At 43.6% G+C, this 26,539-nt stretch overlaps 1 protein-coding gene across 1 annotated transcript; it reads right to left on the reverse strand.

Annotated features, from left to right (window-relative positions):
• Positions 1-24,134, reverse strand: LOC123002242 (A-kinase anchor protein 17B-like). The gene is made up of 6 exons (XM_057313854.1): positions 24,018-24,134; positions 23,769-23,872; positions 9,426-10,194; positions 7,857-7,984; positions 6,090-6,357; positions 1-4,495 (listed from the first exon to the last, which is right to left on the reverse strand). The coding sequence occupies exons 2-6, from the start codon at positions 23,819-23,821 to the stop codon at positions 2,852-2,854; spliced, it is 2,862 nt and encodes a 953-aa protein (XP_057169837.1). The 5' UTR covers positions 23,822-23,872; positions 24,018-24,134; the 3' UTR covers positions 1-2,851.
• Between the last annotated feature and the right edge of the window lie 2,405 nt (positions 24,135-26,539).

Here is a 26,539-nt window from a genome sequence, read left to right on the forward strand (position 1 = left end):
ATGACACAAAGGGTGGGCAACAGGAGTGCAAAGCAGCTTACTACAAGTAGAAACTCATCCCCCCCCAGTGGAATTATTAGCATTTATTTAAAACATTTTAAACAGTCTGGCAACAAATAAAAATACATTTATTTGGTTCTTACTTTCAAAATTACCAGGTTATGTGGCTTTCTACCTGAGAAATTCAAACAAATTGAACAAAAAGACATTGACGGATTTTTAGTTTTCTTAAAGCGCTATCAGCAGCACATACAAGGGAAACACATGAAAACACCTATTTAAAAAGACAGAGTTTTAAGTTCAGGCCCTTACTTACTTAATAGGTCATAGAAAAAAGATATGAGAAAATACTTTTGCACCACTTAAATAACAGCACGACGAAGAAGAACAATGTTAATTAATAGAAAGTGATCACAATATTTTCGGTTCTATTTCATTCCTTACTGAGCCATTCATTCCACTGAAAAGCACAGGATAAATTGTTCTCTTCCTCATTTAAGGCCTACACACACACACACCAAAAAAAGGTTTATTCAAGTCTAAAACGCATTACCACAAGACATATAAAAATTCAAGGTTGTACAGAAAGTAAACATGAAACCAGTATTTTTACTTACTTCTAGGCCCCAGGATGGTATTTAGCAAACAAACGAAACCAGACAGAATGTTAGATAGAAGTGACTTAGCACCAGTTCTATTATACCCCCGAAAATTGCACATGCTGTATTTTGCAATTTATTGTTTATGTCTGGTTACTGAGCAGCAAATTGTTTTCATGCCTAAAAATCTCTGCAAAGAAAAATTATCTAATGGCAGAAGAAATGAAGATTTGTTTTCAAAACAAGCGTAACTGCTTTCCATTACAAACCCATAATGTTCTTTGTTTCAATGGCATGAAACATGGACAAAAATAAGGAGGCAGGGTCTCATAGGAGGAGAAAAATACCTAGTTACCAAAAGTTGTCTGACAAAATACAAGCTCTTAGCACTTTAAAAGGCTACTCTGGACAACAGTACTTTGAACATTAATAGTCCTCGCTAGTCCTCAGAGGAGAAAAGGCACTCACCCCATGAGCGATTTTTCAGATGTGACAAGCCAAACCTAGTTTCGATGGCAGAGTCACTTGCTTGAAAGTGGAACTGAATACAAGAGAGCCCACAAATCATTCGTTGGTTATCGTCTCACTAATACCAAGCATGACCTGCTATGTTACATTCATTTTTGAGCTTTTGCATGAACTAGCATATCTCTATTAAATGTGATTAGAAGAGATCAATGAAACAATGTGCGGTTCTTACTTTAGGTGAATTAGAAGATCGTGTAGCCGCTTCAGATATCAGGCTGCTCAAGGGGCTGGTTCTGAGCACAGTACGTGCCTCGTCATTCAGGGCAACCACACTGACTGGCATCCTACCCTTGGCCCTACCGGCTGGTACTTTTCTACAGAATGGCAAGTTAAGACTGAAATGAATTGTGCCCTATGGAAATATTGCCTTCCGCTACTTCCGTGAAGGGAAATCTCCTTTTTCCTGCTGCAGCCAGTCTGATCTCATTGATGTCTTCCACTGCCGAGGCAGGTATAGCTTTGTTGGGGAAAAAAAAAAAAGGTCATCTACTGCCCCTGAGGTCCTAAATCCTATATAAGGCAGAATGAATCAGCCGAGCTTTCAATAGAACATGCACTGTGTTAAGATGTCTTTACGAATCTATAAAATATCTCCATTTAAAAACATATTCAAGAAGTCCAAAACCAGTAGGTAAAAAGATAAATTGCTTCTGTTAAGAGTTTACAAATCCTGCACACATACCATTTTTCCCCAGCCAGAAAACTAGGGCTTTGCCCTTGACTCCTCCTAACTCCATGGCATTATTGAGGATTGAGGAGGCACTTGTTAATGTTTTATAAAAGTCAGTTTGGGGATAGTCAGTGGCTTTTTACAAACTGATGTCACCCAACCCTGAGTGAAAGGATTACATAACCTGAAATGGAATACTGCCATGTCCTATCTTCCCAAGTGCCGTTAGTGGTGCCCTGGGATCTTTCCATATTGCCTTTTGCAAATCCCACTGGTTATTTTACTTCAATTTTCTTGCTTTCCTAGGATGGAATGACATGGGGTTCTTCCAAAAACAGCTCTGCGAATGGTCCACCAACCATTTAAGCCTCAAAGGACAATCCGAGCCCCTTTTCGTTGATTCTTTCAAGTTTTGTTTCTCAAAGGACAACTCTTTTGAGTACTATGAACATATTAATGGATTAATTTCCTTCTGGTGGGTGGTCACAAACCCTTCCAATGTCACGAAGAAGTCTATGGTGTGTCCGAGCTGTAATCTCGTCTTCTACCTGTAGTTATTTCTAGATAAAAGTCAGGAAAGTTTTGTGGCTACACCTGGCGTTCCTGACCAACTCCAAGCACGTGTAAAAAGAGCCTATTTCACTCACCGTTGTCCACTTTGAAGATAACTGACACCAAATGCTGATATTCTAACAGCTAGAGAGCCATGCAGAGGGCTGTCAACGCCTCCCAGTGTTCCTTTGCTTCCTCGCTGGCACCAGGTTTCAGCCGAACTGTAGAAAAGTCTGTCCTTGGATCAAGTCGTACAGGCACGGTGTTCCACCAGCCTTTGGAATCCGGATGTCTCTTATTTCCAAAGTTTGCCGACACACCTGCAGTCATTTATGCTTTATACTTTGGCGAGACAAACAAGGTTTTGCATTTGACCTTGCTCAAGCTTTTCAGTGCCGCTCTCTTGCTCTGTAGTTGCTAACTACATAGCTATATTTGGTTTTAAATGTTCTTCCTGCACATTTTTTGCTAAGAATGAGGGTGTTTCTGATCTAAGAGACCTTCAAAACATTTGAAAATATAGGGGACTAGCGTAGCCATTTCCAAAATAGCTTCCACAGTCCAGATGCTCCTGACTGTTATGTCTAATATAATAATTACCAGAATTCAGCACAGAATCTCTAGAATGCTCGTGTCTTTTAAACCTTCTGGCCTCCTGGTTATATTCCGACTTCCATGGAGCCTCTCTTCTTTGGGGCAAATCCCCCAAATAGAAAACATGAGCACTTTTTGATGGTGCTGTTGGCACATGAGCAGGCCTGTAGTTCGCTTGCTGGCCACATGGGCTATCGCCGAACCTCCTTTTCTTCCTCGCGATGTGGCCTAACAGACTGCTAGGACCGGACTCGTGGTAGTAGCCGTCGTCGAACAAGTATTTGGGGGCCAGCGTTGCCCTCCTTTTGCTGGTGCTCTTCTCACCTCTAATGGAGCTGTTTTCGCCCTCGAGCCATGAACATCTCAGTTCATACTTGGCCCTCTCACCTGGTGTCCTCAGCTTGGGTTTAGAGAAGCTGTCTTCCCCATCACGGTTCCACTTTGAATACAAGGTCTGCGGACTTGACCTAATTTCTCGGTCGCTAGTGGTGATCTCGTCATCATCAAGAGATCTTTTTTCTGGGGAGCTCTCATATGTGGCCACAGACCTCTCTTTCTCTTCTTTGTTTATGCTAAGGGTTTCACTGAAGCATTCGGAATCACTACTGATCTCCTCTAAGAAATCTGTCAACTCCAAATCTAAGTCTGCGGACCTACTGGGTGAGGAAACTTGGCTTTGACTTGTGGATTTGGAATCTTTGACCTGGTAGGCTTGCGTCTTTTCCAACAGATGGCTCTTTCCATCAGCTGGGGACAGGTGATTGTCAGCTTCACTGGCTGGGTCCGTGCACTGATTTTTTAACTCCTCGGTATGTTCTTTGGCGTAATCCACTTTTCCTCTCTTTTGGGGTTTTTGTTCGGGATCCTGAGTATAAATCTCTGACGGGTAGTCATCTTCTGGAACCCGTTCTCTCGTTGCTGGGCTTTGCATTTGGCTCTGACCGGTGGAGTGATGCTTACGTTTTCTCAAATTGATTTGAAATCCATTTCCCTTAGCACGGACAGCCCTCTGCCACTGACTTGGGCTTGCTATGTGGCTTGGTTCTAGGCAGATACGGGCATACTTCGGAGTTTGATAATAGTTTAACAGGTAATCAATAAATTCATCTGTTTCATAGATCTTCTGTTTCCTGCCATGGTCTGGTTCAGATAATCGGGAAGAATTGGATTTATTAGAACTGGAGTGGTCTTCTTTCTCACGAGACTGATCTTGAATCATCGCCTTCAGCAAAGAATTCTGGTCAGAGACCAAACTGTGATTGTATCCCTCGGTCAATAATTTTCCAGTTCTCTCTTTTCTAGCTGAATATCTTATTTTTTTTCTCCCAAGGTGGTGGGAAGATTTACGTAAGTGAGCCCTAGTTCTTTTCTTCATTTTTTGTTTTCGTTTATTGTCTGACTTGGCAACCTGATATTTTGGCATTCCCTCCTGATGTTGAAGATACTGAGTGTTTAACTCTTCTTTCTTCAGACTTTCCAACGTGTTCCTTGGAGCCTGATTCACTTTGGGGCTTGCATCATCTACCCCCTGTGGGTTAAACTGTGTGGGTCCCTTTAAAGAAAAAGGTTAAAAGTCTCACATGAAAAAATTCACAGTGTAAAAATCTCAAAGAAAACTGGGCTTTCTGGTGTGGTTCTGAAGAGGTTTCTAACGTGTAAGGTAGATTCAAATTCAGAACAATATGGAACGGAGGAAAGAGGAGGCACGGGATTCCATGTCTTGGGCGAATGTGAGCCGTGCGCCATGATTCACATACCTTCAAAGCATACGAAACCTTTTTTTTTTTTTTATTTGTTCACAAACTGGTGAGGACTTACAGTTCCAAGTCTTAGGCTAGGGGCTGGGGGTAGTAAGAGGAATAAGAAATGCTCTACAGCCTTCCCAGAAGATCCTAGAATAGGAAAACACTCATGGGTGAAATGTGTTCTAAAAGGGAATCAACTGGCTTAAAAGAGAACCTGTCTCTCTGTTTGTCATCCCGCCTCCTCCCATGGGTTGCTGGTGAAGATGTCCCCGAGCTGTCCCCCCTCGCCTGCTTCAGTCAGAAGCAAGGCGGCAGGTAGAAAGTGTGGCCGTGGCAATGGGTCTGTCTGTGCTGTCGGCTCTGCACAACCACAGGGCAGGTGAAAGGTGCTGCCCACGGACCCCACCCTGCTGGGAGAGATCGCACTGTGCTCTCGCTGACACGAGCCACACCTCAGGACAGTGCCTACCCATTACCTGGGATTAGAACCTGGGGACTGCGTCATCAGTGTGAGGCCCCACCCATGGGGCCAAGAGTTAGGCACCACATACATTTAGAGAGACAAATTCTTAGAAAGGAATCACCCCTGGAGGTCATTACAGTAAATTAAGAGATTCAGCGAGACTTATTATAAATGTAAATGTGAGATTTTTCTGATCCGGATTTTCAAGGTTGGTTGTCCACACTAAAGAGAGAAAGGCTGGGAATCCAAATATCCATCAGAGTATCTGACCCTGATGCCATTCACTCCGCATATTTAAAAACACTGAAGATGCGTTTTTAAATAAACAATCTGGGAACCTTTCTGGCCTTAACTCCGGGCCATCTGCAGAGTCTGTTGTTTTTTTTTTTTTAGGAGGTCAGTAAAGTGGGGCAAAAAAACAAAAAACAAAAAAAATTGTGAAACTCCAAAATGGAAACTCCAAACAAAACAAATTGCTCTGCTGTCAGAAATTCCCTAGCAAAGAGTTTAAGACTAGACTAACAGGAGCTCGCTACGCAAAGGTCTCTGTCCAAGGCTCTTCCTTCCCATCCAAACCCACTGCAGGTGAATGGACAAGTGAAGTTACTGGAACGCTACTACCGGCCTAACATCCATGCCTTCCATCCCCTCCCCCTGGCATTAGGAGCCTCGAGGAGATTCACCAGCTATCCTGCTCTGGGTCGCACAGTCCCGGAGTTCGAGAACACAAAGTGTGGGTGTGGCAGACCGCAGGGGTGAGACACAACGGTGTCGGAGCCCTTGGGCGCCCTCCCTTGTGAAAATCCACAGTTGGGGTTACTGGAGATCGGCCTATTGAAAACAAACCCCGAGGAAGACAAAGAGTCTTCCACGGAATTGATTTTAAATGGGCCACCGCGTCAGTGTCAAAGTGCGGCTCCGAAGGACCAAGTACCTACCAAAAGCGAAGACGGATTGAGAAAGAGCCTTACTGCAGTTTTCCTCAAGAGGACCCGTAGCAACCGCAGTGCCTCCACCCGCCTCTGGGCCAGCAGGTACTTCCTGTCCTCCCACTCCTCCGAAGAGTCGGGCTCCCTGGCGCCGTCAGCGGGGGCTCGGGCCTTCGGTTTCCTGCGCCGGCGTCTGTCTCTCTCCTTTGGGCCTCGTCTCCTGACCCTGGCCTTCTTCCTCTTTTCCTGGGCTCTCCTCTCCTCCTCTTTTCTTTTTCTGGACAACGATTAAGATTCAATCATTCAGAAGGCATGGATTAAGGCATTGGCTCTCCTTCCAGCTCCTTCCCCACTGCTGGGGGGAGGATGGATCATTTCGGTTTCCCAGAATCACGCAGTGCTAACCCCAGGGTTTGACATAGACAACTGAGGGAATAAGACACCATTGGCGCATCAGTCAAAGGGGAAGGACACAAAACTGAGCTGGTCAGAAGCATGTACAGGAGAGGGTATACAGAAAGAAGGCTACAGAATTCAAAGAAGGGGCTTCTAGAAGTCCCTACTTTCTCAAACCACAAGCAGTCCAGGTTGGGGAGCTAGCCATCACAGTGGTGATTTCATTTCTCTTGAGATCAAAACTTTCCATGGAGCTGGCTTCACGGAGGCTTATAAGGGAAGTCAAGGCACTCGGAAACTCTTGTGGCTGAGAACTCATCCTTGGTACCTATCACTTAACACAGAACACTATCATAAAACATCCTGGCTTAGAAGAATATGGCCTTGGTTTACTGCTGTTTTCCAAAAAACTGAACTGTTTTGCTTGGGCCCTTATGGAACCATGGGGAAGGGGAAAGAAGGGACAATTACCTGAGTGAGGACTTAGCCAAAAGCTGGAAGATTATCTCAACTGCATGTTTAGTCTGGAAATTTGGGGGAATAGTTGCCCTGGCTGGGCTCAAACTCCGGCCGAGTTTCACAGACATGATCTCAAGCAACTGCTATCACCCCGCCAGCCAAAAAACTGAAAGGCACATGGAAGGGGACTCTCTGTCTCCTTTTTTTGAATGACTGTAATTTACAAGAAAGACTGAAAGAATAAACACGTGAGGGGAGGGGCCAAGAGGCAAAACTGGTTTTGAGAGCCCGTTTGTATCTCTTGGCAAACCTTTGGCAATCCAATAGCCCTTTCTAGGCTCAAGTCCCTAAATTAGAAAACAAGGATAAGCTCAAAGAAATAAACATGGAGGTTCCTCAAATTCACCAAAAGAACTTAAGCCAACAAGAAATAGAAGGCCAAGAAATCCATGCCTTCCTGTCGAGGGGTTGGTTTGACTGTTGACCATTTCATGGAAGAAAATCTCTCCCAAACCTAAGAAGAATTTGGTTTTTTTAATCTTAAATTAGTAGGCAAGGTATACTTTGGTAAATTGGGGGTAAACTGGTCAACTTTTTAATTTGGTGGGCTAGGATTTTCACTGTAAAAGCCGGGATCCTTTTTTTTTTTTAATCATATCTTCCCAAATATCTTAATCTAACTCATTACTTGTTCTCCCTGAGAACTTTCTTTTTAAGTTTCTCATTTTCAATAGTCTGGCCATTTTGGTTTCGTAACAGCACAGCTGGAAGACTGTAGGCTTCTGCAGAGTTCTCTGATCTGTACCAATTCCTGCCACCCCCACCTCAATGTGACCTATCGAGTGTGGCCATTCACCCGGAAGGGGTAAACCCACACCTCAAAAGTGAAAACTCCCTCCTTGTTAACGTTGGTCTCCTCACCTTGCAGCCTCTTCCTCGTCTCTCTTTACTTTTTTCCTTTCTTCCTCCAGCTCTTGTAACTTTAGCCTTTCTTGATTTCTCCTCCTTATAGCCCCTTCGCTGAAATGCTTGGTTGTATCAAACATAACCTGCCCACAGACAATTCAGAGTTTCATTAGAAAAGTCTGCCAGCCGGCTGGGTGTGTCCCAGGCCCATGAGATGAAACCAGTATGTACAGAACAATTCAAAATTCGATAAATTCAAGATGTCCTCTCCGCATTCCCGTCCCCATACTGTTCCCCTGTTCCTTGATCACCTGCCCAACAGCCCCTTGGGTTCTAGAACTGCCTTTGGGAGAACCCTTGAGGAGCTCTCATATGGCCTTAGATGGCATTACAGTGTCATTATGGGCACAGGCTCTGAGGGATGTGAGTTTATTACCTCTGGCTTGTTATAAAGATCAACTGAGTTCAGGTATTTGAGTTGCCAGAGACAAAAATAGGCAAAAAATAATAATAATAATGTGTAGGGGGTGGAGGAAGGATTGGGGAAGCACAGATGCAAGAGAACTGACCTAATGGGATACAAGATTGGACTGTAGTGATTATTAAGCTACTTTGCAAATCCCTCGAACAAAGCAAAAGTCCAATCAAGGCACTACAAATTTGCTTGAAAATGAAAAGGAGGCAAAAACAGCCCTTTAAATGTACACAAGAATGCTAAACACCAAATTCGCGATTGTGGCCACCTTTGAGGGGAGGGAGGGGGATGGCGTCTCATCTCATGGGTGATGTGTTCTTTTTTTACGATGGGCAACGGGTACATGGGTGGCCATTATAGTATGTGTTTTATCTTTTGTCTGGCTTAATAGCTCATAATTTTAAAAGATGTATTTTAATGTAAGTAGCTTCACACACACACACACACACACACACACACACACACACACACTCATACATAGGAAGCTACTTAAGCTGAAAGTCCAAATGCATGCTCAAGGCTAACTGAGAGAATAAGGAGTGTTTAGTAGCATCTTTTCCTCTGCTGGATTAAGAGGTCAAAAAGGAGATGGCCAAGTATTGAGACATCGATGAGGTGGCATGGCTGGATAGGCAGCATGATCTTGGAAGGAAAGGATCCCAGTTTGTTGAGAGTATGTTCCAGCAATTTACCTGACAGACATCCTGAAAATGTAGGTTGTTGCCCCCAAGAATAACAGGGAGCAAACTGCTCTCCTGTGCTTTCAAACTGCATGGATCCTTTCTCTCAGCAACTCGTGTAATGGAACAAGCATGTGAGATAGTTCCATAAGGGCCAGAAGAATTCTTCAGTGCCCTCAAGAAGTCGGGGCTGAACCCCAGATTTATAAGAACCATCCCTTCCAAACCACGGCTGGCAGAAGAATGTCCACATCAGGATTAGTTTTCTTCCTAAACATCCGTTTATGAGTGACAACACAAATCTCTACATCAGCTATTGATCAGAGCCTAATGGGGGTCTAAGGAAATTTATTCTAGATGCTTCCTTCCAGCTTTTGCTCAGGACCACCTGAATGGTGGGAAATGAAAGAAATTCTGGCTCCTTCTTACCTTGATGTTACAGGCCAGAGCTTTCCCATCATCTCCTTTCAGCATCAGCTTCATCCCTCGAAGGGACTCCATGGCTTTCTCAAAGTCAGTTGACTCCTGGTACTGTATAAAAGCCTCGAAGGTCTGCAAGCCAAAGCTAAAACCCCCGAAGTTTCCACCAGTCATCACTTCTCTGTAGGGGTCCAGCATAGGGATGTCCACATTCTTGATCTTCCCAAAGCTTTCAAAGACCACCCGAAGGATCTCTTCACAGGGCTTCTCCCCGCTGGAACCTTTGGGCGCAAACCATTTGCAAGGCAAGCCTTCGAAATAGATAGAATCTGGGCTCTTATCCTGGTCCTGCTCTTCGGCCCCATCGCTCCCTGAGGCCTCCTTTTCCCTGGGGAAACGTTCCCACTCTCCCTGGGCATCTGTAGCCACGACTTTTAAGTCTGTCTTCAAACCATTTAGCTTGATGATCTTCCCATGTAACTTGGCCTTCAAGATCTGAACCAAACTGCGCGTTTCAGCCTCGCCCTCGAATCGGATGAAGTCCTTCGTGCTCTTGGAGAGCCGAACGGTGGTGAACTGGTCAGGGCAAATCAGGCTCTTCAGCTGGTCAAGCACTTCCCAGTTGGAGAAGGGCCTCATCGGTTCTGAGCTCTCTGGGAGCAAGACATTGATCATCAGTTTTGCTATGGGCTTGAGGTAGAGGTGCTGAGCGGCACAGAGCTCCGTTGCCTCAGAGTTATCATACACCACGGTGACCGTCATGGTAGCCCCTGGAAACCTTAGAGGGTGAAAGAGAGCATTTTCATACAGATGGAGCAAAATACGGATTTGGATTTTGAATAGTGCTAACATTCCCGGACTTCGGCTCAATATTTCAGGCAAAGTGTACTTTGGGGAGAATTGAGACGATAGCTTACATCTGTTTAATGTGTTTCAGAGCTTTCAAAGAGTTTCCATATACAGTGGACTCTTTAACAGTATGGGAGCAAGGGGTGCAAACCCCCCCACCCCTGTGCAGTCGAAAATCCGCGTAGAACTTGTGACTCCCCCAAAACGCAACTCCTGATAGCTTACTGTGGCCTGGAAGCCTTATCAATAACAGAAACAATCGAGTAACAATGTGTATGTTATATATGTGATATGCCGTATTCTTACAATGAAGTAAGCTAGAGAAAAGAAAATGTTATTAAGAAAATCATAAGGAGGGGCGCCTGGGTGGCTCAGTCCTTAAGTGGCTGCCTTCGGCCCAGGGCATGATCTCAGGGTCCTGGGATCGAGCCCCGCATCGGGCTCCCTGCTCTGCTGGGAGCCTGCTTCTTCCTCTCCCACTCCCCCAGCTTGTGTTCCCTCTCTTGCTGGCTGTCTCTCTCTGTCAAATAAATAAATAAAATCTTCAAAAAAAAAAAAAAGAAAGAAAAAGACAATCATAAGGAAGGGAAAAAAATGGGGGCATCTGGCTGGCTCTGTCCGTGGAGCACGTGACTCTTGATCTCGGTGTCATGAGTTCAAACCCCACATTGGGGGGAAGAGATTACTTTTTTTAAAAAATCATAAGGGAAAATATACTTACAGTGCTGTATTTATTGGGGAAAAAAGCCACATATAAGTAGACCCATGCAGTTCAAACCCATGCTGTTCAAGGGTCAGCTATACTGTGTTTCAGCTTCCTTCACTGAAAAATAGAGATTCTAGGATTTCCAAGAGGATTCAATGAGCAAGTACGTGTGAAATCCTTAGGATCGTGCCTGGCACACAGGAAGTTCTCAATAAACACAAGCCATGATGATTATTTATTAGTGGCAATAGTCTTACTTTATCTCATCTGATTCATGAAGCAACCTGTGAGCAGGCATTCTCACGCCTGTTTTACAGATGGGGAAATTCAGACGGACTCAGGAAAATGAAATGACCTGCCCACATTGAGACCCCCAAGATTCCAAATCTCCAATCTCTTGAGTGATTGATCTCAAAGGCCGAATCCCATAAAAACTGGCTTGGGGTGCTACAGAAGTAGGAAAAGGGTGAAATACCCGTAGCACATTCATGAGCACGCCCCTGACTTATTAGCATACTACATCGTACGTGGACATACTTGCTCGGATGCCTCTAGTCTATTGCCATGAACTAAACTGAACTCTAAGTTCAAGTACAGAGGAGATAACTTCCTCTAATGAGTAACCAGATGAATTTGCCCTCTACTCTGGGACTGGAAAACCCCCCAAACATGAGTGCTTGCTGGCATTTCATAGTAACAAATTCTTTTAAGCTGCCCCAAGGTGAATAAGATCGCTAATACTGGGAATGAAGGATTTCTGCTCCTATTTGCTGACTTCAAAGAGCACTTCCCAATAAAGGAGTTCTTTCTGAAGTGTATATATTCAGAGTCCACATAACCTGAGTTTCTCACTAATGTCAACTTCAGGAAGGTTTAGACTCAAACATATATAGCTAGCTGATGGAAATTCTAACACAAAATTTACTATTAAATCTTGGTTAACTTTATAGGTACATAATTCTTTTTTTATTTTTTATCGAAACTCAATTTAGTTGATATATAGTGCATTATTAGTTTCAGGGGTAGAATTTAGTGATTCATCAGTTGCATATAATACCCATTTACAAAATAACTGTCCATAAAGGACAATCTAAATCAATTTCCTTGAGTTTGCATAAGCTGTTTTTTTAAAAGGCCTCCAAAGGCTATATCTAAGAGGCTAAGGTACTAAGAATTCTTCTAATAGCAACACTGAACTGGGATGTTATGAAAACAAGCATGTTCTCTTTCTCCAAAAACAGTATCTAAATAGCAAAATGAAGAAGAAAATCCAGTTCGTTTGCTGCAATTTGCAACCTAAGTAAGAGTCAACACTAAGCTCCTTTAGGAGAAAAATTAATTTGATATTCAACTAAGATACAGTGAACTCCAAAATTTATCTACAGGCAGTAGGCATTTGTTTATACAACCTAATTTAAAGCAACAGCTCTTTATTTCAAAAGATTTTATTTATTTATTTGAGAGAGAGAGAGCACAAGATGGGGGAGGGTCAGAGGGAGAAGCCGACTTCCTGCTGGAGGACTTGATCCTGGGACCCCGGGATCATGATCTGAGCCCAAGGCAGACGCTTAACCGATTGAGCCACCCAGGTGCTCTTAAAGCAACAGCTCTTAAAAAACATTCCAGAAAGAAATACACACAAAGTAGTTAATCACTTCAAAGTAATCAAGTTTGTCATGCTCTTCCCACTTATTCCAGTGATACTGCCTTTGTGTTAAACATTTTAGAATACTTCCTTTTGGATTGATTTCAAAGTCTGGGTTACATTCTTTAAAGTAGTCTCGATGGAGGTCAGTTTTGAAATTCTTTTCTCATGGATTTGATATTTAGAAATTATCAAAAATTACCTAGAATCAAGAATGTTGCATAAAATGGGTGACTATGAAAAACAAACTGATTTTCTTGGGCGCCTGGGTGGCTCAGTCGGTTAAGCGTCTGCCTTGAGCTCAGGTTATGATCCTGGGGTCTCAGGATCAAGTCTAGCATCAGGCTCCCCGCTTAGCAGGAAGTCTCCTTCTCCCTCTGACCTTCCCCCTCTTGTGCTTTCTCTCACTCTCTCTCAAATAAATAAATAAAATCTTTAAAAAACTGATTTTCTTAATTGGCTTATGACCACCTCCTCCTTAAAAGGAGATTCCAATAAGAGCTCTAATTCTTTCTTTTTTCATTTGTTTGTACATCGTGGGAATGAGTATAGAGCTTTGAAAGATGACAACTTTGAAGGACAACATTCATTTGAATGCCATGGTACAACAGCTGCAAAAATAATCCCAGGTCTCCACCCAGCGCCATAGCCACACTCTGCAATGTGACTTTGAGTCATCGCTCTCAAGAGATACAGTCTGTTTCCCCCCCATTTTTGAATGTGAACTGGCCTTTTTTCCCCGCCAGCCACTAGAGTGTGGCAAAAGTGACAGAGTGCCAGTTCTAGGCCTAGGTCTCAATGGCCTTTACTCTCCTGGAACCGTGCCATGAGGACACGCCCGAGTTAGCGTGCTGGAGGCTGCCAGACCACATGAAAAAGAGCCCCCTTGTGGTAGGTGAGCCATCCTAAACCAGCCAGTCCCCGGCTAACCCACCAACTGGCCCCGGACCCGTGAGCAAGCACAACAGTCCTGCCAACCTACAGACTTGAGAGAAAAAATAAACTGCCGTTGTTTAAGCCACTAAGGTTGGGGATGGTTTGTTACATGATGATAGCTAACTGATACAAACTTCTAGCTCTTAATTAGTTTCAAGATCTACAATTCCATTTAATAGTTTTTACACAAAAGAATAAAAATGATAAAAACCAATTCCTGGGAGAGTTTTGGGAAGAAAAAACACAGGTACCTTCATATCTTCCCAGAAATAATGTACATCATTTTTTTCTAGAATAATTTAGCAAACCAAAGCAAGAATCATAAAAAGGCTCATCTCCTTTGATCAAGTAACCTTCTCTAGAAACTTATCCTACAGAAATAATCAAAAAGAAGAAAAAATATAGGGCGCCTGGCTGGCTTACTAGGTAGTGTGTGTGACTCTTGATCTCAGGGTTGTGAGTTCAAGCCCCACGTTGGGCATGGAGCCTACTTTTTAAAAAAAAAATGCTCAAAGCTGCTTTTTTACAGTGTCATTTGGATACAGTTGTGTCCAAGCCATGTATGCACAGGAATAAAGTCCAGAAATTGAGTTATAACTTTTTGTAAAGTAGTTTTAATAAAAATGTTACTACTAATTTAATCAAACTTTCGATAGATGCATTTTTAGTCACTCGTTTAAAATTATAAATGGATCTTATTTCAAAATTTCTTCTACTTAAAATTAAATTCACAAAGACTACTAAAAATCATCAACTTTTTGAGATTCACTATATGCCCCATATCTCTCACAAGGGTGATTTCTACATAAGAAAACGAGTGTCTATATTTTAGCCAGATCTCTCCATTTTCCTGAAGTGTCAAAAAGGCTCTTACCAAATTTGGAGAGAAATGAGTCAAATACTATTTTATGGTGCTTGATGTACTGAATTTTTACAGTTTTCAAAAAACTGCCTATCACTTCCATCTCACAGTGAAGCAAAAATAGGCAGTAAATTCTATAGCCGAGGACAAAACTCAGATAACTACAGCAAACAGCAAGATGGTCTCAGTGAGCAAAGAATACTGAGCAGAGACCGAGGAACCGGATGATCTAAAGGGGCAGTCACTCCTCAGCTCCCGCTGCAATGACGGAAGAAGGGCCTGGGACGGCCAGATACGCCTATTACTCCAAACAGACCAAAAGTCTAGGTCCTTATGTGAAATCTGATTTTCAGATGTTGGCAATCAATTTAAACAACTTAAAAGCACTGCAGAGTGCAAATAAACATATCTGCGTGACTCACTGGCTTGCCAGTCCTTGACCTCTCTGCTCTAGAGGATCTCTTCTCAGCTGTTTCTCCAGGGGTAGGATTCTATACCTGGATTAGGAAGCATCTGAGTTATTTTCTGACTTTCCCAAGAGGACCCGATTGTTCTTAAAAATCAAAAACCCGGCCTCCATTAAAATCCCCAACACAGGGGAGCCTGGCTGGCTCAAGGCAGAGAAACATGCAACTCTTGATCTTGGGGTGATAGGTTCAAGCCCCAGGTTGGGTGTAGAGATTATATACATACATACATACATTTAAAAAAAATAAAATAAAGTAAAATCCCCAATGCAAATTCCTGTTTCCCCAAAACAATAACAACAACAAATGAAACAGTTGTTCTCATTTCTTCCCCTGTTGTTCACAGGCTTTAAAATTAAATGTTTATGAATATTTTATCTTAAAATACTCTTCCAGAATAACGAGCTAATTTTCCAATCTTATTTTTAAAAAATATTGAGACACATGTCAGTTCATAATGAACTTATGGTCCACCAAGGCACTGGAGTTTTTTGTACTGTTGCCAAGTTCACTTTTCTTCTTAAAGCTGCTAAGGGACTGAAGCTGCTACTTTTTCATCGGTCTCAGGGACCATATGATTTCTCATCTCTGTATCTCTTTGTATTATTGATCCACTATACTGCATATCTCTTTGACTAGCCAATGACTTCCTTCTTTATAAAGTTTCAGCGGCTCTTTACAGTCTTCCTGCTGTGCATCAGTGAATACAGATAGGAGCTGACACTTGTTCCTTTCTGAAGCTTGCTTTCCCCTTGGCTTCCAGGCCAACACACTCTTCTGGCCTTCCTCTCACTTTTCCAGTTGATCCTCCTCGTCTTCTTTGTGGGTTCCTGTTCATCTACCTTTCCCTCAACTATTTGTTGTGCCTTGGTTTTTGCCTTTGGTTTTCTCTTAACTTTGGTTGTGCCTTTGGGTTTTTTTTCCTATATGTAATATGTCTTCAGCAAATAAATCATGTTTAAAATGACAGGTGTAGATGAGCTCTTCTTGGGATGAGAAAACAAAGAACCAATCCCCATGGAAAGTCAACATTTGGCAGTCACCTAGAGGAGGAGAGCTCAGCAAGACAGAAGGAGCAGCCAGGCATGTAGGAGTGAAGAAAGAGGGTTAGTCAGTGATATTGACTATTCCTAAGGGGTCAAGTAAGATGAGAATAGAAAAACAGCCACCAATTTTTTTTTAGATTTTATTTTTAAGTAATCCCTACACCCAACATGGGGCTCAAACTCACAACCCTGAGATCAAGAGCCACATGCTCTCCCAACTGAGCCAGCCAGGCACCCCAAGAAGTATCCACTGAATTTTGCAGCATAGAAGATATTGAGGGCAAAACCCAAATTATAGTAAGTTGAAGAGTTAAAAATAAGTAGAGAAGCAGAGATACTGTGTGGATTATGATTTTAAGAAATGAGCAGGGGTGCCTGGCTGGCTCAGTCAGTAGAGCATGGGACTCTTGGTCTCGAAGTTGTGAGTTCGAGCCCCACATTGGGCATAGAGCTCACTAAAAAAAAAAAAGAAAAGAAAAGAAAAAGAAAAAAAAGAAAGAGAGAAAGGGGGAAATATAAGGAGCATGTTATAGGGTCAGTTGAGGTTTTAAGGATCAAGGGATATAATGTATGAGTAAGTGATTTGGAAATTATAACTTGCTACATATGTGTAAAGAGAAATCCAGAAAGAAGATGGCTAAGGACACAACCCTGGGGAACACCCTCATTTAGAGAGTAGAGGAAGAAGAGACTCTGAGAGGTGTTCAGCTCAAGAGACAGGTGAGCACTTCTTCTGCTCTATGTGCTGTCCTTCGGTGCTGGCATTCTAAGAAGGTATGTCTGGATTCCCTGACCTCGAGCACTTTACGGTCTGTTGCTGTGTTTCTCAAAGTATAGTCGTGTGAATCACCTACATCCGGATGGGCTTGTCTTAAATACATATTCCAAGGTCTCATCTTAGGCCAAAATCAGAATTTCGGGGGATGATGCCAAGAATTTGAATAACCTTAAACTCATGCTGGATTGTTTTAGAAATGTTTTGTTTATGAAGCCTCTTACCATAATTTATAGAACCATTCCTCTAGTGGAGGGTCTGGGTTATTTTCACTTTGTTTCTATTGTGGATGATGCCTTTATCGTAGAGACAGTATACAGTATAGGGATAAGATTGTGGGTTCCAGAACCGCACTGCCTGGGTTTAAATCCCGACTCTTATCACTTACTAGCTCTGTAATTTTGGGCAAATTGTGTAAGTCCTCTATACTTTGGTTTGCTCATTTTAGTGTAAATGTCATCACAGCATGTAATTTAACTGATGCAAAGACTAAATGAGTAAATAATTCTAACGTGCTTAAACTGGTGCCTGGCACATGGTAAGCACGTAATAAATATGGGCTATTATTATCATTAATATGTATCTTTGTGAATCTAGAGTCAAACTTCTGTTGAACTATTGCCCTAGGATAAAATTTCAGGATGGAAATACGTGGAATTTAAGGAACAAAGCAAATAAAGGAAAAAGGAGACAAACACAAAAAACAGACTCTTAAATTCAGAGAACAAACTGGTGGTTGCTGGGGGGGGTGGTGAAATAGATGAAGGGGACTGAGAGTATCCCCACGGTGATGAGCGCTGAGTCATGTATAGAATTGTTGAATCAGGGGCGCCTGGGTGGCACAGCGGTTAAGCGTCTGCCTTCGGCTCAGGGCGTGATCCCGGCGTTGTGGGATCGAGCCCCACATCAGGCTCTTCTGCTATGAGCCTGCTTCTTCCTCTCCCACTCCCCCTGCCTGTGTTCCCTCTCTCGCTGGCTGTCTCTATCTCTGTCAAATAAATAAATAAAATCTTAAAAAAAAAAAGAATTGTTGAATCATTATATTGTATACCTGAAACTAATATAACACTCTATGTTAATTATGCTTCCATAAAAAAGGATAAAAAATACTAAAATAAAAATACTGAAGCACAGGGAATATGGTCAATAAGATGGTAATAGTGTTCTTTGGTGACAACACTTATTGTGGTGAGCACTGAGTAACGTATAGAATTGGTAAATCAGTATGTTGTATACCCTGAGCTAATATAGCACTGTCTGTTAATTACACTTCAATTAAAAACTTGTATAATATATATGGGGGTGTGTGCCCAGGTGGCACAGTCAGTTAAGTGTCCGACTCTTGATTTCAGTGCTCAGGTCATGATTTCAGGGTCGTGAGATCGAGCCCCGTATTGAGCCCCGTATTGGGATCCACGCTGGGTGTGGTGTCTGCTTGAGATTCTCTCTCTCCCTCTCCCTCTGCACCACCCTCCCTCTCTAAAATATTTATATTTATATTTATATATAGGACTTAGTCTGTACCAAGAAGTAGGCTTTTTACGTACGTCATGGCTTCAATGCTACAGCAATGTCACTGGCACGTTCTGCCAGATCACTAAAAATTAACTAGAGATAGTGCCTGGCTTATAGGTGTACAGTAATTCCTGTTGTGATGCTTTTTCCTTAAGGAGACCTCAGCCACTAACAAAAAACAAAGGGAGAAGAGGAGGATTACTACCATGAAGACAGGTAGCAGGGACAGAGAGAGGAGGAAGGAGGAGAAGAGAGAGGAAGAGGCAAGAAAGAAGAAAGGAAAAAAGGGAGGGAGGGTGGAAGGACGCCAGTGATATTTATTATAGGGAAAAATGAAAAGCAAGTTACAAGACTGGGCACCTGGGTGGCTCAGTCGGTGAAGCGTCTGCCTTTGGCTCAGGTCATGATCCTGGGGTCCTGGGATCAAGTCCCACATTGGGCTCCCTGCTCAGAGGGGAGCCTGCTTCTCCCTCTGTCTCTGCCCCTTCCCCTGCTCGTGCTCAGTTTCTCTCAAATAAATAAATAAAATCGTTTTTTAAAAAAGCCCAAGTTGCAGGATAATAATGTACAATGTGATCTTGTTTTTGTAAAAGTAATATAATAAAGTAAAATATAAGTACACATACATGGGTACGCACGTGCACACACATGCCCCTCTACATATAACGTCTGCAAAGATGAACATCAAATTGTGAACACCATTTCCCCTGGGAAATCAACTGAAAGTATAAGAGAGGAACGGGCTTGCCCTTTTTACTTTGTACTCTTACAGCTTTGATTTTGGAATATTTACAATAAGTATGTGTTAATTTTGTATTTAAATTGTTTTGTGTTTTGTTTTTAGTTTTTTATTTTAAGTAGGCTCCCCATCCCACGTGGGGCTTGAACTCACGACCCTGAGATTAAGAGTCACATGTTTTACGGAATGAGCCAGCCAGGCACCCCTGTATTAAAATTGTTTATGAAAAAGAGGAAATTCGCATGGTGATAAACGATTAAAAGGAAGCAGTTCACAACTGCTGATCTAAAGTTGCCCAGAAAGGATCAAAACAGTCATAGACTAGCACCTCCCTTCCCCAGTCGGAGACACCCCTCTGTCCGCCCTCCCTGGAAAGGCCCGCAGGCATCTACCCGCACCCAGAACCTAAGTCTGTGTGGGTCATGACCGAAGCCTGAGAGATGAGAACTTCAGATAATGAGGAAGCCCTCAGCCACATTTCATAACATAGCAAACTACACGTGTATCAAAACATTTTGATGACTTTTGACTTTTGGACACAAACCTACGAAACCATCACCACAATCAAGACAGTGAAAATGCTCACCGTCCCTGAAAGTTCCCTCGTGCCCCTTCGTAATCCTTGCCCCGCCCCCAGCAACCACTCATCTGCCCGCAGAACATGTAAGTTACAACTGATTTATTCTATAGCAAAAGCACACAGATGTTTCTGGAAAATACTCATAGTTACCTCTAGTACTCAACTAACAGGTGCTTTCTTCTAAGTCAGGATAGTTTCTCAACTCCAAGTTTAAATGTGCCAATCCTTGACTCTAGTTAAAGCTGTATAGGGCCCGTGGGTGGTGGGGGGATGGGGTGACTGGGTGATGGGTATTAAGGAGGGCACGTGATGAGATGAGCACTGGGTGTGATTATGCAACTGACGAATCACTAAATTCTAGCCCTGAAACTAATAATACACTATACGTTAACTAAATTGAATTTAAATTTAAAAATCTTTTAAAAAGCTCTCTAGGGCCCTACTTTGCTCTTGAAAACGAGATCCAAAAAGGTTTATGCTTTCCCCCATATAATCCCTGTTTTTACCCCTGTTTAAACCAACCTAACATTCAAAAAACAATCTGTTCTAAATGATATATTATTTAGTAGATACAGTTATATACTTTATGCATATTTACACATAGGAATAAAACTACACTGAAATAGACGGCATCGCTGAGATCAAGTTATTAGGCCATGACGAAATTGATTCTCCAGCACAACCTAATTTGCCCTTTGAATTCCCTTTTCTTATATCTGTGCTTCAATTGACAGTGGTGGTAGAATTCACTGACAATTTTCCCGTCATTTTCACCCATCACTGTCAGCGGCACAGATCACCTTATTCGACAAAGGTTTGAGATCCTCACCTCAACCAGGCCCGGATGGCAAGGAATGCCATAATTATGCTTCCATAAATTATAAAAAGCTGAATTTTAATAAAAATTTTAACTCTTCTCATGTTCTCTTATGTTCCACCATGACCTCCCCAGGCGCCCCCCCCATATGCCCACATCTTTCTTCTAGTCTTGTGATTAAAAGCAACACTTCTGAGAAAATTTATTCTGAACACCTTTGTAGAGGCAAACGAGAGCGCCTCCAACCTTCAAAAATGATAGTCATTCAATAATGTTTACAAGCGTGCATTCCAGCGGTCTCTTGTGTACACAGGCATTTCACTCAGCCTGCTCCCAAAGCCAGAACGTTTCTAGCAGATTCGCAGAGAAAAAGACTGCTTTCTCTAGTCTTCTGTCCGCCTTGCCTTCCTTGTCTCTATACATCGTGGCGAAGCTGACCAAATAGCAGTGGGATAAGAGAACAGAGAAAACAAACCAGTCTTGAGATGTTCTCACAAGTGTAAAACAGCTCTTTTGACCAGCAGTGAAAATTCCAGAAATTCTGCCAGGTCTGCATCAAAAGCCTCTCCGATACCTTCTTTCATTTCAGAAGATACTTAGAGAGAGTCCTCTGCTATGTCTCGGGGCTTTTAGATCAGAAGTATAACTTTACAACCTTAAAAGCATTTCAATCATAAGCAAAGTATGTGTCATTCATCCTCTTTTGCTATCAGAGTGCTAGCAAGGCCATGTCAATGAAGCATGTTTGTTTGTTTTTTTAAACAGTGAAAAAAAATGGGACCATCTGCACAACTGCATATCCTCTTTCAAAGTAGTTCTTTGCTGCCTTTCTGTTTCCTTCCAGGCCTTTGAACCTTAAAGTTAGTTATTTTGAAAGCATTTAAGATGGATACGATTATATATCAACACATTTATAGTCAGTGGGGCAGCCAAAATGTATTCGGGTCAAAGCCACCTAGCCAACCTCCAGATTCCTGGCCAGGATAGAACCCCAGGGACTCTTGACCAAAGAGAAATATTCCCTGGCTCTCCAGTCAAAAGGTCATGGGTAAACGTTCATGTGTTTGACACATCGTTAACCCAAACAACAATTTTCAAACTGAGGCTGACCATAGGCTCTGATCTTGACAAAATTAAAAATCACATCATTGAAATGAGTGACATTCAGTGTCGCAGTTACAGGAATAGAGCCGATACGGGACCCATCAAATGACTACAAATCAAGATGGTCCCAGAGGGCTTCCTGGGGCACTGGGGGCTTTGGGGACAGACAGAAAGGGACTTCTGGAGACCCACAGCCACGCAGCAATGATAAATTAGTGACCATGGAATACCAGAATCCTGCTGAGGGAGAATCTCTTCTACCAGCACTCAAAGAAAATCTGCTCTAAGGTAGAGTTTAGTTCTAACGTTTTTTTTTTTTCTATTATTAAGTTTCAGGTGTATAACACTGTAATTTGACATCTGTTTGCACTACAAAGTGATCGCTCCCAAAAGTCTAATTACCATCCATCACCCTACAATTGACTCCCTACACCCCGTTTGCTCATCTCCCATCCCCCTTCCCCTCTGGTAACCACCGATCTGTTCTCCGTATCTATGACTTTGTTTTTGCTTTGTTTTGTCTTGCTTGTCTTCGTGTGGCTTGGTTTTTGGATTCTACATATGAGTGACATCAGAAGGTATTTGTCTGTCTCCTTCCGACTTATTTCACTTAGTGTAATATCCTCCAGGTCCATCCACGTTGTTACAAATGGCAAGATCTCATTCTTTTTTATGGCTGAGTAGTATTCCTGTGTGTGTGTGTGTGTGTGTGTGTGTGTGTGTGTGTGTGTGTACATATCTTCTTTACCCATTCGCCCCTCGACGGACATTCACGTTGTTTCCCTACCTCAGTTACTATAACGATGCTACAATAAACACAGAGGTGCACAGATATCTTCTTAAGTTAGTGTTTCCGTATTCGGATAAATGCCCAGTAGTGGACTGGCTGGATTGTATATGGTAGTTCTGTTCTTAAGTTTTTTGAGGGAATCTCTACACTTTTCCATAGTGGCTGCACCAACTTACATTCCCACCGGCAGTGCACAAGGGCTCCCTTTTCTCCACATCCTGGCCAACACTTGTGATTTCTTGTCTTTTCCACTAGCCATTCTGACAGGTGAGGTGTGAGGTGATAGCTCGTGGTGCTTTTGATTGGCATTTCCCTAATAGTACAGGAAATTCTGAAGCCCGAACTGAAGAAACCTGGATTCATGTTAATTCATCTCTTTGGGCAACTTAATTTCTGGTTTTCATTTTCCTATTTCAAAAGATCATACTAATGGTTCCTTGGTGTGATAATGTGTGTAAAAGCAAAGGCTTTCTAAAAGCAGTAAAAATAAATCAGGGCACCTGGGTGGCTCAGCATTTGACTCTTGATTTTGGCTCAGGTCATGATCTCAGGGTCATGAGATCGAGCCCCGAGCTGAGATTCTCTCTCCCTCTGCCTCTGCCCCTCCCCCACTTGTGTGCGTGCGTTCTCCCTCTCTATCCTAAAAAAATAAATATATATAAATAAATAAAAATAAAACCAATAAAAATAAATTAACCTAAGGAAAGGTTTGTGTTAGGCTTTTCCATGCACAGGCATTTACATAATGCTCCGTGTTGGTGAGGACAGGGGAATGGGAGGGAGTTACTTTTTTTGAGCTATTTTTTTTTAAAGATTTTATTTATTTGACAGAGATAGAGACAGCCAGCGAGAGAGGGAACACAAGCAGGGGGAGTGGGAGAGGAAGAAGCAGGCTCATAGCAGAAGAGCCTGATGTGGGGCTCGATCCCAGATCGCCGGGATCACGCCCTGAGCCTAAGGCAGACGCTTAACCGCTGTGCCACCCAGGAGCCCCTGAGCTATTTTTTAAAATATGAACAGGATAGTAAGCAGACCCAGCTGACCGGCCCTTTGGTCTTTTGCCCCTTCTTCAGCACCAGAAACAGTCTTGTTGTAGAACACCTTCCCAGCCAGGAACATTCCTTCATATCTCGGATTAATTTATTATAACGCGACTAAAGCAGACTCGTTGCTTTCTCTTCTTCACGTTACAAAATAAAAGCTACCAGGGACTTAAAGGGATGTGGCTGGGAATCTTCCTTTTTGCCTCATTCACTGAACAGTCAGGGCATGATTTGTGGGAAGTGCCTCTCATGACGTCACCAGTGTTTTCCTTCTCAGTGTTACCTTCCCATCTGAAAATGACCAGCAAAATCCCTGCCCGCCCGTCGCCACCTACAGGGGAAAAGCAACCCTTACATGGCACCGGGCTTTGCACAACTAAGCAGTTTCTCAGAGCAGCAGTTATTTCCCAGCCTTTTTATAATCCCAAGGTGAACTTATCTGAATACAAGTCCTACAGAAGAGGATATTCCCCAATACCTTATGGCGAAACCGTGATCAAGGAAGGAAAGATTGGAGAAGCCACAGTTCATGTGAACTTGTCACGGGAGCCTGCTCTGTCGTGGCATCTGGACCACAGAACGCTGTCAGAGAGAAAGGGGTACAAAGTCAAAAGCGGATGAAATGGTTTGAAAAAATAAGGCACCTGTATATTTACGACTTGGGGCACAAACAGTACTGAGATTTACACAGTTGTACTTACAGACCATCACGATCTGGTTTTTATACCTGTTCAATAGCGATTCCAGATATCGACGTGGTCAACACACTTCTCATTTTTCCTGGCTGCCGCAAATTTCCGTAGAGATTCTATATAGAGAAAAACTCCATATAGAAGCTGGAGAGATCGACTACGTATTTGCCAATTATTCTTTTTGACTGAAAGGGCACTCTTTCCAAAGAAGTACTGCTGCTTCTCTGTACTACTGGTACGGGAAAGAGCACCACTACGAACATCTGTATACACGTCTTTTAACACGTCATTGCCTCAAAACATGTTACCATGTCAAAGGGCAGGAATGGGATTATACAGCTCATGACATATTGGAAAACTGCTCTTGTGGAAGATGATGACAAGCTATCATGACAGCAGCAGTATTAAAGGGCCCACCTGAAGCGATCAAGCTTGCATTTCGTTTTTTATGAAATTAAACAAAAATTAAAGGTTGGCTCCAGCCCGCATTGATACTGCACAGCCTGTTCGATATCTCCAGGCTAAAGGTCCTATTCACGTCCCAAGCTAACAAGTGCACCAGAACTGCTGAGTTCCATGTCCCCCCAACCTGCTGTCTGCCTCCAGTTACCCCCCCCCCCAGTGAGTGCCATCTCCCTAACCAGAGCCACCCTCCTCCCAGGCGCTTAGGCTCGAAACCGGGAGCTGCCCCTCCCTTCCCCTCACATTCGACCCTTGAGCCGAGTCCTCCTGAGTCCTCCTCTTTACCACATTCCAAGGCCAGGTCCACCATTCCTGCTGCCCCCCAGGCCCAAGCCAGCGCCATCCGGAACCTGGATTACTGCCGCAGCCTCCCAACTACTCTCTCTTGCTGTCCTTGCCCCCGTACGGTCTATGCTAAGTGACAGGCAAAATGATTTTTTTTTAAACCTTCAATCAGATCATTGATTTACTCTGTTCAAAGGCTTCCAGTGGCTTATCAGTCTCTGAACAAAATTCAAAACTGCTTACCCTCAAAAGCCAGCCCCTGCTCCCTTGGTTCAACTCATTTTGTATCCTCCTCCCTACTGCTCGGGCTCTCTCTCCAGCCCAGCCTGTGTGCTGCTCCTCAAAGGCACCAAAGTCCCTCCGCAGGGCCTTTGCACTCGCGGTTCCCTCTGGCTCCAGTGCTCTCTCCCCTAAGATCTTCTCGTGGCTGGCTCCTTCTCATTTCTCAGATTTGGCTTAAATGCCACCTCCTCAGAGAAGGCTTCCCCGAACACTATCTTCAATAGCACGCCCCCCACCAACCCCGTCGTGTTGGAGCCTAGCACCCGTTTTATTTCCATGGTAACGCTGACAGGCTCCAGGATCGTGTGCGTTTGTTCACGTGGCTTTTACCTGCCCCGCCCCCACCCCCAGTCTGGAATTTCCATGAGGGCAGGGACGGCATCTGTCGGGGTCACCCGTGTATCTTCAGAGCCTAGAATGATGTCTGGCACATCGCAGGAGCCTCCTAATGCTAAACGTTACCTCGGAGATGATGAACGTCAGCTCCGTTTCCAGGGTGTGACTTCCATGTTGAAAATCCTGCTAATAGCGCCCAGAGCTGAACAGCGAAGTGCTCCTTCGGGCTTCTAGAGCTATTAATGTTAATCAGGGAACACATGTCAAGATCCATCAAGGGTACCTAACCAAGCAACTGCTCTGTTTAAGACACTTGGGGGGCTACAGCGAGGAGTCACCCTCAAAGAACTGAGTCTAGAGAAAAAAAGGAATGCAGACAATTAAACTGGGAGCTGAGGAATAAAATGGCGAGTGCCACGAGGAGCAGAGGATCCTTCTGGGCCACAAATGAGCGAAAAGGCTCTGAACACCCTTTCACACAAAATGAGCGTTAGAGGCCCTGGGAACATGCTTCTGGGCTTTTCCAACGTGCTAGTACTGCTCCCTTCAAGAGCGCTGGGACGCGTGTAGCAACAGCGGGAGCTGGCGTGGGGAAGGACACCGCTGCCATGTGGTCAGCAGGGGGCCAGAGGTGCTACACGGCCTCGGCGCCCCAAGTGCCAACGCAGAAACGGCTCATCCCGGTCCATCTAGAACACGTGGAGTGCCTTCGGGGACTTCTGGATTAACGTGCTTAACATGCAAGTCACTAGGTAGTCGTTTCCAGGTTGTTTTTGTCCCCCTGCACTCTTTTTACCATTTCCACCCACCTGCCATGCCCACCAAGTACACAGCAGAAAGAAACCCCCGAGTCCAAGCGAAGGATGAAGGGGAACAGCAAGGCTCACCAAAATGTCTCCTTGGGGCACTAGCCTCGTGGGCTTCGAAACCCCAGCCCCGAGGAAAGCCACCACCTGTGGGTAATGCTCAGTCCCTGGCCATCAGACCATCCCCAATGACAGCGACATCCCTATGTGGTCGCTTTATTCCCATCTCAGAGTTGGTTCTGCTGCGCGTGCAGCAATTAGTAAGACCAAAAGCTAATCCTGAATCAGTCTTCCCGAGCGGGGGCTTGTTCCGCTAGAGCGTTGGTCTGGGGCCTACAGCGGCAGGGAGGTCCGGGACTGGGCGGGGGTGGCGCGCTCAGGCCCCA

This window comes from Ursus arctos, chromosome X (assembly GCF_023065955.2).
Source record: "Ursus arctos isolate Adak ecotype North America chromosome X, UrsArc2.0, whole genome shotgun sequence".
NCBI lineage: Eukaryota > Metazoa > Chordata > Mammalia > Carnivora > Ursidae > Ursus > Ursus arctos.

Excerpts from the sequence above, each read along its gene's own strand:
- LOC123002242 (XM_057313854.1), bottom strand. The coding sequence starts at position 23,821 with ATGAACTGTGGCTTCTCCAATCTTTCCTTCCTTGATCACGGTTTCGCC. Across the intron at positions 7,985-9,425 it reads CTCTGGCCTGTAACATCAAG|GTTATGTTTGATACAACCAA; the intron begins GTAAGAAGGAGC and ends GTCTGTGGGCAG. Across the intron at positions 4,496-6,089 it reads TCAATCCGTCTTCGCTTTTG|GGACCCACACAGTTTAACCC; the intron begins GTAGGTACTTGG and ends TTTTCTTTAAAG.